The sequence below is a fragment of the Girardinichthys multiradiatus genome, chromosome 24 (genome assembly GCF_021462225.1).
Source record: "Girardinichthys multiradiatus isolate DD_20200921_A chromosome 24, DD_fGirMul_XY1, whole genome shotgun sequence".
In the NCBI taxonomy this organism is placed as follows: Eukaryota; Metazoa; Chordata; class Actinopteri; order Cyprinodontiformes; family Goodeidae; genus Girardinichthys; species Girardinichthys multiradiatus.
The window spans coordinates 19763980-19777849 of record NC_061816.1 but is presented as its reverse complement, the minus strand read 5'-3'; the positions used below and the strand labels follow the sequence as shown (position 1 = coordinate 19777849).

The following is a 13870-nucleotide window of genomic DNA, read 5'->3' as shown; positions in this document are numbered from 1 at the left end:
CATTGCATCGGGATCTCTCCCAGACGCCTCCTTTTGGAAAGCCCGGTGGATACGTACCATTTGGAAGAGAATCCAGGGCAAACCTAGCACCTACTGGAAAACACCTGGAGAATAATCAGAATAATCTCAACCGAAGGATGGCCAGCTTTCCTACCTGGACCTGGTATCTCTGCATTTCGACTTTGAATATGAGAAACAGAGGGCATGAATCTTTTTTTTTTTTTTAAGAGAAGGAAGTTCAGAATTAACCTGAAACAGGTGATAAATGAAAGTAAGAGTCATTGACTGAGTTACAGCTGTCAGAACTTTATGTACTTTCCATCTAGAAGAAAGTACTCCTGGTTCAGTGCTTGTGTGTTTTTCTGTCTGCTTCCAAATCCTAGTCAGGTGTAGCAGAATTTAAGCTATAAAACAAAAGGTGATTTTAACAGTGCTGTTGTCCTAATTTGAGCTTATTGAAGATCTTTGTTTAAAACCTTCACTTTGTCTAATTTTACAATTGCTCTTTTTACATAAACTGTCTTTAAATGGAACAGAGACTTTATTTCATTCTGTGTTCATTATTTATAGGGAGAGGTGAATATCTAAGACCTTGACAGTGTAGGATGGCATTCTGAGCATTTGGACTGATGTCGACGTCGAAGAACGTGCACCCTTTCTTGAGTCCACAGGTGAGGCATTGCCTTTGAAAAGAGCCATTGATCAACAAACTGTGAAAAAAAAAGGGGGCCAAAAGGAAAAAAGTCCATGTAATCATTTCTGAAAATGGGGAAAAAAAACTTACAGGAGAATGAATGGTTTTCACCTGTATAAATGCCTCTGTTGGGCAGCCTCCTCAGAGCTCAGAAAGTATCTGTAAGAAGGAAAACAGAGCTACTAAAGTGAAACAAGGTCACAAATCCACTGGATTTTCCTGGCTGCTAACCTTAGAAACATTTGTGCATCAGTTTGAATAGAAAGTATGCAAACAGGTGCTGGGATTGAGAGAATTATAACAGTTGTCCAATATTTTGCAAAGAAAAATTAAACGGTCACTTACATGATGTTTTTGATTTCATCATAAGATACAATTCTGGTCACCTCCCAGTTTCCATATGTTAAACGATGAACTTCAACTGGGTCACTTCTTGACTGAAATAGATAAAAAGTTGCCCTGTTTGCACATCAGAATTTAGAATATAGAAAGGGCTAAGGAACAAGAATTAAATTTTACTAAAATGAAATATGTCATCTCAAATATACACGCACCCCTCCACTAATATTTGGTTGAATGTTCCGTCGGAAGTTGCACCTTGATCACGGGTTTTTTGTTGCCCTCAACAACCTTCTGGTATAATTCTTTGACCACTTTCCTAATCAGAATTGGTAGAGTTAGTTTAGATTGGTTGGTTTTCCAGGAATAAACCTAGGTTTTAGGCAAACCTGACAAATTTCACAACTGGGTTGAGGCCAGGTCTTCGGATCGGCCAATACTCGTACTCGTACTTGTCGTCTTCCGCTTATCCAGGACCGGGTCGCGGGGGCAGCAGACTTAGCAGAGATGCCCAGACATCCCTCTCCCCACACACCTCCTCCAGCTCCTCCGGGTGTAGCCCAAGGTGTTCCCAGGCCAGCCGAGAAACATAGTCCCTCCAGCGTGTCCTGGGTCTGTCCATGGGCCTCCTCCTGGTGGGACGTGCCTGGAACACCTCCCGAGGAAGGCCTCCAGGAGGCATCCGGTATAGATGCCCGAGCCACCTCAACTGGCTCCTCTCGATGTGGAGGAGCAGCAGCTCTACTCCGAGCCCCTCCCGGATGGCCGAGCTCCTCACCCTATCTCTAAGGGCGTACCCGGCCACCCTACGGAGGAAGCTCATTTCAGCCGCTTGTATCCGGGATCTCGTTCTTTCGGTCATGACCCAAAGTTCATGGCCATAGGTGAGGGTAGGAACGTAGACCGACCGGTAAATTGAGAGCTTTGCTTTTCAGCTCAGCTCTCTCTTCACCACAATGGACCGGCACAGTGCCCCCATTACTGCGGCAGCCGCACCAATCCGTCTGTCGATCTCCCGCTCCATTTTTCCCCTACTCGTGAACAAGACCCCGAGATAGACTTTCTTATGACTAAGTTCCTAATGACTGCCTATAACACTGCATTGCTTCATGTTAGAAAAGCAAAACATTTACTTTTCTGTACTTGTGTTATTATAATTATTATAATACATATAATTATTAACACTTTTAACCATTTTTAACATTAAGTTTTAACATTAATAAGTATTATTCAGTATTTTCCTTATTAGAAATATATTTTTGGAAGAACTGTAAGTTCCTTCTTTATGAAGCTGGTGCAACAGGAACAACATTAAATGTTAGAGGCAGGTTAGGTTTATTCTGTTCTGAAATGACCCACAATCACTAAATACAGAGTTCAGTTAGACGACATCTGCATGGTTAAGATGACGGAGCTTCAGCTAACATAATGATTTACAGTAGAAAAAGCAGCTCCTTGTCAGAGCTGGAGTCTGGGGCTTCCTTTCACAACTGATCATGTGATGGAGAGGCTCGAGTCTCAGATCTTGAATTCTGCTTAAATCTCAAGTCTTCTGAGGGTAAGTTTCAGTCCCACCCCCCACGCACCCCAGCCCTTAAGGTTAAGAAAATAGAATGATCCCACAGCATGATCCTACCACCACCATGCTTGACAGTTGGTGTGTAGTTCATAGGTTTGAGAGCCTTACATTGATTTGTCTAAGCAAGCTTATTTGTATTGTGGTCCAATAGCTCAGTATTTGTCCCATTTGACCAGAACATCTTGTTTCTATAAGGTACTTGGTCTGTTCATGTGGGTAGCTGCCAACGTCATTGGAACTTGTCTCGTGTTTTTCGTTCAGGTCTACTGTATGTGAATAAACTGTTAAAATTAGAGATGACAAGGTCAAATTAGACCTGCAGCAGAAAATGGGGTCAAAACATGAACATGTACCCTAGAAGGGATTTGATTTAAATTACAGTAGATGCAGTGTATTCTTTGAAAAAGCAGCAGCAACGATCCAACTGGGATTAAAATCAAAGCTCACCATGATAAGATCTCTCTGAAAATAAATCCTTTCTTTGCTGTGAGACTTACTGCATGGATATTTTTTTGCTGCTGGAGAACAGAAATGGAACAGAAAGACGTGAGGAGAACAAGGAAAAAGTCTGTTTTCAGTCACCTTTTTTGAAAGCATTGTGATGTGGTGGAAGTCTCTGTGACCTCCATGTTTGACGGGCAGAGTGAGGAAAATCCTGCTCAGGTCCTCTGAGAACAGCGGGTCCTGACTCTATGGGGAGAAATGGGGAGGCGACACACTTTTGGCATACATGCTTCCTGGTTTGAGTGCTGGCTGTAAATATGTGTACACCATGGATGCTGCCCAATCTTAGCTTTCATTTTTGAGATGTTCTTTAGGATATTTTTAACACAATTTGCAAAAATATTTCATTTTATTATTCTTGCAGACTTGGTTTGACAAAAACATCTTCAGTTTTTGGTTCATGCAGGTTCTCTTTCTGCAATGTTTTGCTAATTTCTTAGATAAAAAAGCCTTTTTTGGATATTTTCTTGTACTGAAAGGTAAATACAGATAGGTTTCTTTGTATTTGCATATCAAATTGTTTCGAATATTTTAATAAAAACTATGATTTTTCTTCTTGAGATTGCATGATTTAAATTAAACCATTTCTGAAAATTAATTCCAATATTTACCTGCCTGGTGAGCCATGTCTGTGAGAACTCCTCGCGTCTCTGAAAGAGAGAAAGCAACTTATCAACTTTACATAAGTACAAAGTTTAAATAAAGAAAGAGTCAAACAAAATCTTTCACATTAAAGCCACGTGAAAAAAAAACAATAAACAAAACAAATGTATGTTCAATATAATGCAAAATTAAATTATGTTCGGATGTACTGAAATTGACACGATTTATTAAATATTTATTTCATAAAGGGCATTAATAGGAATAAGGGAATAATTAATAGGGGAATAAGTTGATTATTATCTTAAGAAAATACATTAAAAAAACTAATCTAATTTTAATACTATTTAATCAAAACTTTCAAAAATATATTATATATAATAAGAAATTACAACAAAAATGAACATTATGAAGGAAAATTCAAATAACATATTACAGCTTTCATTTCAGCTTGTCCCAATTAGTCAACACTGTATTTTTTCATTTTGTCTTTTATTCACATTAAATGGATGTTAAAACTAGCAAATAAAATGCTCAGTTTTGACCTTGAAATTAAATAAAGATCTTTGCAACGCACCATATTTAAAAAACTAGAAGGACATTGGTTTACCAACGCCACTAATTGATAAATAAACTTTAAACATCATTAAAATGGGATGTGTCCATTTTTCCACCAGTTGATACATTTCCATCATATTCAGCATTATATTTAGAAAAAAAATGAATTCTCCAAGGCTAAACAACTGCTGGAGAGGTTTTTGTTCAGATGTTCATCTTTTACTCTATTGTACCCGAAACTTTGTGCATAAAGGAAAAATATGTCATGTTCTCTTTCAGTAGATGTAAGAACATACCACCTACAATTGGTTTAGTTCAAAGAAATGTTCACAATTTTAAATGCATGAAAAAAAATGGACAGACCTGGTGACAGATTCCAGTCGAGGCCTCACACACCGTCAGAATCGAGGCATTCTGAGGACGGTTGACCCATCGCACGGCAAGCCGTGTGTTATTGATCCACTTTACCATGGTGATGTAGAAATCTCTGCAGATGGAACAAGAGGATAGGAGGATTGGAAGGTTTTGCGCTCCCACGCTGTTTTGGATGTTTTGGTACGTGTCGTCACCTGAGTCTGAGCTGATCTGGAGGATGTAGCTCCTGAGTGTTTGTAATGCCAAACAGATTGACCACAAACAGCTTGACAGTTGGGTTCCTCTGACCAGCCTTAAGTAACAGGCATAAAAACAGATGTCAGCCATATAAGGAAAAGAGAGAGTCCATGGAAGTGTGTACTCAAATGTGGTTATTGTGCAAAAGTCTTGAGTTGTTCCTCATATTCTCTATTTACCCTTTCGAGCAGTGTGACTTTCTTGTTTTCATCAAAGATGCAGAACACCTTCATCTTTCAACATTTTGACCGGCTTTTTGTCAGTTCTTGTACTTCGATGACCACTGTCGTTAAAGTACCTTAATTTGTATCCTGGTTGTATCATGTATGTTGTAGTTATTTTTGGATTTCCGTTAATTGTACCTGTTCTTTTCTTTGCATTTGTTTATTGCAAGATGCAAAACAAATTTCCCCTTGGAGATAGTAAAGTTTATCTTAACTATTTCAGATTTTTGTCTTTCATATCAAAAGACTAAAGATGCATCTCAAAAAACAACAGAGATTACATTGGGTAATGGGCAGAAAATAGTATTTAGAATGTGACGTCCATGTTTTATTTTAACAGAGTAAGATAGATGTTTACAAAACCTGGTATTTTAGATTTAAATTTAGCTTAGTGCAGCTAACCTCATGTTAGCCAAACTAAGCTAACATGAGATTAGCTTGGTTAGCTTGTAAATGAGGCTAGCTTAGCTTCGTTTACAATATATATAATATAATGCATGCTTCTGGCTTTTGTTCTGTTTTATTTTCCTCACTTTTTTAAAATTCTTGTGTTGTTCAAGTGGTAAATTCTCCTTTTTTCTGCCTCCGCGCATTATATATAGATGTATATCTATATATATCTGTATATATATATATATACAGATATATATATACAGTACAGACCAAAGGTTTGGACACACCTTCTCATTCAAAGAGTTTCTTTATTTTCATGACTATCAATATTGTAGCTTCACACTGAAGGCATCAAAACTATGAATTAACACATGTGGAATTATATACTGAACAAAAAAGTGTGAAACATCTGAAAATATGTCTTATATTCTAGGTTCTTCAAAGTAGTCACCTTTTGCTTTGATTACTGCTCCGTACACTCTTGGCATTCTGTTGATGAGCTTCAAGAGGTAGTCACCTGAAATGGTTTTCACTTCACAGGTGTGCCTTGTCAGGTTTAATAAGTGGGATTTCAAGCCTTATAAATGGGATTGGGACCATCAGTTGTGTTGTGCAGGAGGTGGATACAGTACAGAGCTGATAGTCCTACTGAATAGACTGTTAGAATTTGTATTATGGCAAGAAAAAAGCAGCTAAGTAAAGAAAAACGAGTGGCCATCATTACTTTAAGAAATGAAGGTCAGTCAATCGAACAATTGGGAAAACTTTGAAAGTGTCCCCAAGTGCAGTCGCAAAAACCATCAAGCGCTACAAAGAAACTGGCTCACATGAGGACTGCCCCAGGAAAGGAAGACCAGGAGTCACCTCTGCTGTGGACGATAAGTTCATCCGAGTCACCAGCCTCAGAAATCGCAGGTTAACAGCAGCTCAGATTAGAGAACAGGTCAATGCCACACAGAGTTCTAGCAGCAGACACATCTCTAGAACAACTGTTAAGAGGAGACTGTGTGAATCAGACCTTCATGGTAAAATAGCTGCTAGGAAACCACTGCTGAGGACAGGCAACAAGCAGAAGAGACTTGTTTGGGCTAAAGAACACAAGGAATGGACATTAGACCAGTGGAAATCTGTGCTTTGGTCTGATGAGTCCAAGTTTGAGATCTTTGGTTCCAACCACCGTGTCTTTGTGCGGCGCAGAAGAGGTGAACGGATGGACTCTACATGCCTGGTTCCCACTGTGAAGCTTGGAGGAGGAGGTGTGATGGTGTGGGGGTGCTTTGCTGGTGACACTGTCGGGGATTTATTCAAAATAGAAGGCATACTGAACCAGCATGGCTACCACAGCATCTTGTAGCAGCATGCTATTCCATCCGGTTTGCGTTTAGTTGGACCATCATTTATTTTTCAACAGGACAATGACCCCAAACACACCTCCAGGCTCTGTAAGGGCTATTTGACCAAGAAGGAGAGTGATGGGGTGGTGCGCCAGATGACCTGGCCTCCACAGTCACCGGACCTGAACCCAATCGAAATGGTTTGGGGTGAGCTGGACCGCAGAGTGAAGGTAAAAGGGCCAACAAGTGCTAAGCATCTCTGGGAACTCCTTCAAGACTGTTGGAAAACCATTTCAGGTGACTACCTCTTGAAGCTCATCAACAGAATGCCAAGAGTGCGGAGCAGTAATCAAAGCAAAAGGTGGCTACTTTGAAGAACCTAGAATATAAGACATATTTTCAGTTGTTTCACACTTTTTTGTTCAGTATATAATTCCACATGTGTTAATCCATAGTTTTGATGCCTTCAGTGTGAAGCTACAATATTCATAGTCATGAAAATAAAGAAAACTCTTTGAATGAGAAGGTGTGTCCAAACCTTTGGTCTGTACTGTATATCTATATATATATCTATATATATATCTATATATGTATATATATAGATATATATATATGTATATAATCCTGCAATCCTTAATTCTTCTCAGTCTCTTTGGCCTAGACACTACTTTTTCATGGGTGGATGGAAATCAATAATTTATTCTACATTCACCATTTTTTTGTGTAGGTGCACCTCTTAAAATATGTTTTTTATCTAAAACAAGAAAAAGAAAATCTACATTTTTCTTCTCCAAACCACAATAATAACCCATTCCATTTTTAAAGTTTACAAACAAATCTGAATATTTAGGATGTTTTCAAGGCAGCATTCAAATTCCGAAGTCTGTTCTAAGTAAATGACAATTGTTACTGTATTATTTAAGAAAAGAAGAACACCAATTATTTTCAACTGCATTATTTCTACAGTTTGGGTACTTATCAATTGCCTCAGATTTTATGAAGCCTTACCGTTGGATAGGGATACTGTATTCCTCGGGGGTAAGTGCTGCCAGTGAACTGTGGCAGAGCCATGTTGGGCACAGCAGTGTCGTCGATTCTTAGGAAGGCCAGTCGCTCTCCATCAGGTGACCACCAGTGAGCCAGGTGTGAGTGCAGTATCTCCTCTGATGAGATACAACTCATTTGAAATCTCCTTTTTCTGTAATTGTCAGGTTAATTATGAAAGCTATCCCAGTTGGAGTCCTAAGATTAGTCAAGAATATAAACCAAGTGATTATGCTTCAAGGTAAAAACAAACATAAAAGCTGAATCTCCAAATGTCCTTCATCTGCCAGGATTTTTTGTGCTACTGCCTGTGCGAAGCCTTCCCAGGCACTTCAAGGATTGCCAAGGCTTGTTGTTGATTTTTCACCGCTAATCTGTTTAGTTTGTCTCATCTGCTCTCCTGCATTCTGAACGCCAAAAACAAAGCTTTGGAAAACCTGAGATTACACAGTATACTGTATCCACCAAAGACAGAGTCACTTTCAACTGTCAAATATCTAATGGAAGGGAAAATATGAAGATTTCTCCCAGAAAATAATTCACATCACTCAGCAATCAAAGCCACAGTTTACGTATTTACACCCAAACATCCAGAGAAATTACTTGAATAAACCCACCTTCATATAACCAGTCAGCTATCCCGTTGAAGATGACTCCTTCCATCCCAGAGGAGGTGATTCTCAGAGAGCTGCTCTTCATGTCTGGTTGATAGTAGATGTTGTTTTCAAAGATGTATATCTGAGGAGGAAAGATGAACATTCAAGTTTATCTCTACCATTGTTATTTTAACCAGGTGTTTTCCCACTTTTTTTATTATTTTATTCTGGACCACAGCCCCGGGGCTTGTTGCCTTAGAACATACCTTTTTTCCACATTCATTTTATCAACAGTTCTTTAGACTATCAACTACTAAAAATGTAATTCCTTTTATATAACACACATATCATAAACACATTAGCTATGCTACCCCCCTAAGCCTTCTCCTTCAAAGTGAAAGCTAAAGAATGGGACTGGACAATAAGATTGGGCCAATAAAATATAAATCTCAGGTTGTTTCATAGAGATTATACTCTAAAATGTAAGTAAAATAACTCCAGTTGGATATGTATTGTACCAACTAGAAGTTTTATTCTTTTATGTTTAATTTGTTATTTTTTTTATTTTGGTGCTATTCCTGTAAAGCATTTTAGTCAAAGTGGTTTTTTTTGGAACGTGCATAATAAATACATTTGAGTTGAATTTTTTAATGAGAGGAAAAACAAGCTCCAGTTGGGAGCACAGTTATTTGCAGCCAGTTCTGATTCTTTGACAGCTGTTATAGCCTAAATCATAGGTAAAATCCCTCAAAACATCATGGAAATCTGTAATTTCAATAGATCACGAAAGAATACAAAAGAAAAGGAAGTTCAGATGAGAATACAGAGCAGTCATTAACAGCAATAGAACATGGATATCAAAATTTTTGACATCAGTTACTCTCTAAAACAGAAGTAAATACTTTTTACTTCAAAGATGGATGGTTGCACAGTTCCACTGAGTTTGCAGTGATTTCAGTGATATTTTACCACAACAATTCAATGTTCTGAATGAGAATGTAATGATTTAAAAAAAAAAATGCTGTTCATTTCTATTGTTCAGAGATGGGCAATGTTGGGAAATAATAATTTGTTTACCATGAAAAAATATACAGTATGTGATAATACTAGTTATCCTGTGATGGCAATGCACTCTGAGTGATATTTGCATAGCCTAAAACAGATTGTATGACTGAGATTGTTAGTTTTACTGTAGAAAATATCATTTTAGTTTAGACTATAAATAAATGCTGTTAATATTATTGCTCAGAATCATTCTTGTGTACCAATTAGGAAATCAGTTATAATATCAAATGTAGTTAGTGTGTTGAAATAGTGATAAGTTTAGTGGTAAGTTTCCTGATGCAGCACAAAAAATACATTCAGCCCATTAAAGGCAAGCCTAAACTTTCTTGCCTCAACTAATTCATCTCAATAAGCAGCCTAAGTTTTATATAATATAGACATAAACACGAAACCTCCCAGACACAGGATGTAAATAGACAATATATTGTTCAGACAGAGCCACATCACTGGAGCAGATCCCTCTGGGGAGACAAAGGATTTATAACAATAACTGAAGTGAGGAAAGAAGAAAATAAGGGAAATGTCTCACCAGCTGCCGTCCTTGTCTTCCCCAGGCTGCATGTTGGAGCACAGAGTTTTGAACCTCTGGTGGGTTCAGCTCCCATACCTCCCTGATAAAACACAACATCAACAACCACCATCTGTTATTTCCCCGAACGCTACCACATGCAAGCAGTGACAGAGGAGCTAAAGCTGTCTCACCTTGTGTCGATGTTGTACACAATATAAGACGCTGTGTATGAGTATCTGTATACCTGCAGTGAGAGCAGAGACAATCAGAAAATGCAAACACTGATAAAGGTTTTGACGCTTTGTGATATCGGCCTCTCCAAGTGAACAAAACAGCAATATCTAATAACCCTGAGATGTCCAGAAAAGTAATAAAGTATATGACATCAAGTGAAAACACAGCATTCAAACCTTATACTTTCAACTTCCACACAGTGAGATAAGTAATCCACTGAAAGCAGAAGCTTCAAATTCTACCTATATTATCCAAAAACTAATTATAGTTTGTTTTTCGTTGAATATCATATTGATCAAATCTTCTTTATACAAGTAGATATAAAAAAATATGTTCAGCAAGTGACTATGCAGTTTGTCTTATCCTTCCTTTGCAGACATGACCAAAGAAAAAAAACGTACAGATCTATATTGAACTACTGTTCTTTTCCATGAAAACGTATAAATTTAAAGTAAAGTCCACTATATAAAACCTAATGGACAGTGGCTAAAAGAAATGTGCCTGCATGTCAGGTTATAGTTATGCCTCGGGGATGAAGGAGGTCATTGGTAACTTATTAGACATCTTTAGAAACTCTAGTTTAATTAAAAAAGGTAAAACATACATTTTTTAAAAGTGCTAAAGTTCCATTTATTTTAAAATAGGACTGTTTGCACCAATTTTCCCTCTGGTGATTTAGTCAAAAGCAATAATTTCTTAACATATTTGTTTCACAACGCAATAAATTGATGTAGTTAAATTAAAGATTGAGTAATCTAAGGTGGAGAATCTGTCATGCTGTGGGCCCTGGGAATCTTGTTGAAGTTCATGGCGTCATGATGTTTTTCAATACAAAAAATTGCTGTCTCACAGAAGCAGGGTTGCTAATAATTGTGGCACAAGTGATTTATTTAACTATTTATGGGATTTTTCCAATTTAAAAGTTGTATACTTCAAAAATGTTGTTGTTTATGCTTCTTGAAAGTACTTATTTGGTTTTTTTTTTGACTCAAAGATTTATATTTTGTTTTGTCAACGAAACGCATTTCTGCATCAGTGTTTTTTCTTTTTTTCCAATAGGCAGTGTCACCAGAAAAGTAATAAAACTATAAACAAAATATGAGAAAAAAATAAAAATCAGAGCAGACAGACAGAATATAAAATTCAAAAAACTAAAATAAATACTGACATATGTTACAAAAAGATTTTAATGACAAATCTTTGCCAAAAATAAATTTAACCAGAGCTCTGAGCTTAAAACATGTCGCAAAATATTTTTTAAAATCTAATATTTCATTTAGTTGTGGTTTTTCAGCACAGGTGATTTTTCTTCATACGTGATCATGCAGAAGTTAAAGGAAGTTAAACTGAGAGAGACTAGAAGCCCAAGGAAAGTTTGATTAACCTGATTGTCTAAATATTCAGACGATTTAGGAGCATTCTGTTTTATACACATGATGCCATGAAAAAGTACACGCCACATTACTGATTTCTTCCATTTTTTGCGTTTTTGACACATTGAAATATTTCAGAACATATAACTAATTTCAATTTCATACTCCAGTTGAAAATGAAAATTAGTTATCTAAAAAATGTAGTTTTTAGATAGTTTTATTTAGTAAAGGGCATAAACTATGCAAGTCAATCTGCCCTCCGTTACATGTCATTGGCATATACTGGTCCTTCTCAAAATATTAGCATATTGTGATAAAGTTCATTATTTTCCATAATGTCATGATGAAAATTTAACATTCATATATTTTAGATTCATTGCACACTAACTGAAATATTTCAGGTCTTTTATTGTCTTAATACGAATGATTTTGGCATACAGCTCATGAAAACCCAAAATTCCTATCTCACAAAATTAGCATATCTTTAAAAGGGTCTCTAAATGAGCTATGAACCTAATCATCTGAATCAACAAGTTAACTCTAAACACCTGTAAAAGATTCCTGAGGCCTTTAAAACTCCCAGCCTGGTTCATCACTCAAAACCCCAATCATGGGTAAGACTGCCGCTGGGCAGGGTCAATGCAGCTAGCTAACAGGAGATTTTGGAGCACTTCATGCTTCCATCTGCTGAAAAGATTTATGGAGATGAAGGTTTCATTTTTCAGCACGACCTGGTACCTGCTCACAGTGCCAAAACCACTGGTAAATGGTTTACTGACCATGGTATCACTGTGTTCAATTGGCCTGCCAACTCTCCTGACCTGAACCCCATAGAGAATCTGTGGGATATTGTGAAGAGAACGTTGAGAGACACAAGACCCAACACTATGGATGAGCTAAAGGCCGCTATCGAAGCATCCTGGGCCTCCATAAGACCTCAGCAGTGCCACAGGCTGATTGCCTCCATGCCACGCCGCATTGAAGCAGTCATTTCTGCCAAAGGATTCCCGACCAAGTATTGAGTGCATAACTGTACATGATTATTTGAAGGTTGATGTTTTTTGTATTAAAAACACTTTTCTTTTATTGGTCGGATGAAATATGCTAATTTTGTAAGATAGGAATTTTGGGTTTTCATGAGCTGTATGCCAAAATCATCCGTATTAAGACAATAAAAGACCTGAAATATTTCAGTTAGTGTGCAATGAATCTAAAATATATGAATGTTAAATTTTCATCATTACATTATGGAAAATAATGAACTTTATCACAATATGCTAATATTTTGAGAAGGACCTGTACAGGGGTTGGACAATGAAACTGAAACACCTGTCATTTTAGTGTGGGAGGTTTCATGGCTAAATTGGACCAGCCTGGTAGCCAGTCTTCATTGATTGCACATTGCACCAGTAAGAGCAGAGTGTGAAGGTTCAATTAGCAGGGTAAGAGCACAGTTATGCTCAAAATATTGAAATGCACACAACATTATGGGTGACATACCAGAGTTCAAAAGAGGACAAATTGTTGGTGCACGTCTTGCTGGTGCATCTGTGACCAAGACAGCAAGTCTTTGTGATGTATCAAGAGCCACGGTATCCAGGGTAATGTCAGCATACCACCAAGAAGTACGAACCACATCCAACAGGATTATCTGTGGACGCAAGAGGAAGCTGTCTGAAAGGGATGTTCGGGTGCTAACCCGGATTGTATCCAAAAAACATAAAACCACGGCTGCCCAAATCACGGCAGAATTAAATGTGCACCTCAACTGTCCTGTTTCCACCAGAACTGTCCGTCGTGAGCTCCACAGGGTCAATATAAACGGCCGGGCTGCTATAGCCAAACCTTTGGTCACTCATGCCAATGCCAAACGTCGGTTTCAATGGTGCAAGGAGTGCAAATCTTGGGCTGTGGACAATGTGAAACATGTATTGTTCTCTGATGAGTCCACCTTTACTGTTTTCCCCACATCCGGGAGAGTTACGGTGTGGAGAAGCCCCAAAGAAGCGTACCACCCAGACTGTTGCATGCCCAGAGTGAAGCATGGGGGTGGATCAGTGATGGTTTGGGCTGCCATATCATGGCATTCCCTTGGCCCAATACTTGTGCTAGATGGACGCGTCACTGCCAAGGACTACCGAACCATTCTTGAGGACCATGTGCATCCAATGGTTCAAACATTGTATCCTGAAGGTGGTGCCATGTATCAG

The 13870-nt window shown here is 38.0% G+C and overlaps 1 protein-coding gene across 3 annotated transcripts in view; it reads right to left on the bottom strand.

Moving 5' to 3' along the window:
* Positions 1-13870, bottom strand: part of LOC124861702 (inactive dipeptidyl peptidase 10-like) — a 98423-nt gene that overhangs the window by 23459 nt on the left and 61094 nt on the right. For all 3 annotated transcript variants that reach the window (XM_047355621.1, XM_047355622.1, XM_047355623.1), the window contains 11 exons: positions 10245-10297; positions 10072-10153; positions 8499-8619; positions 7846-8000; positions 4844-4941; positions 4638-4761; positions 3728-3766; positions 3195-3302; positions 1040-1131; positions 806-853; positions 592-710 (listed from right to left, as the gene is read on the bottom strand). In XM_047355621.1, the coding sequence (XP_047211577.1) occupies positions 592-710; positions 806-853; positions 1040-1131; positions 3195-3302; positions 3728-3766; positions 4638-4761; positions 4844-4941; positions 7846-8000; positions 8499-8619; positions 10072-10153; positions 10245-10297 (1039 nt within the window). The remainder of the gene's footprint in view (positions 1-591; positions 711-805; positions 854-1039; positions 1132-3194; positions 3303-3727; positions 3767-4637; positions 4762-4843; positions 4942-7845; positions 8001-8498; positions 8620-10071; positions 10154-10244; positions 10298-13870) is intronic.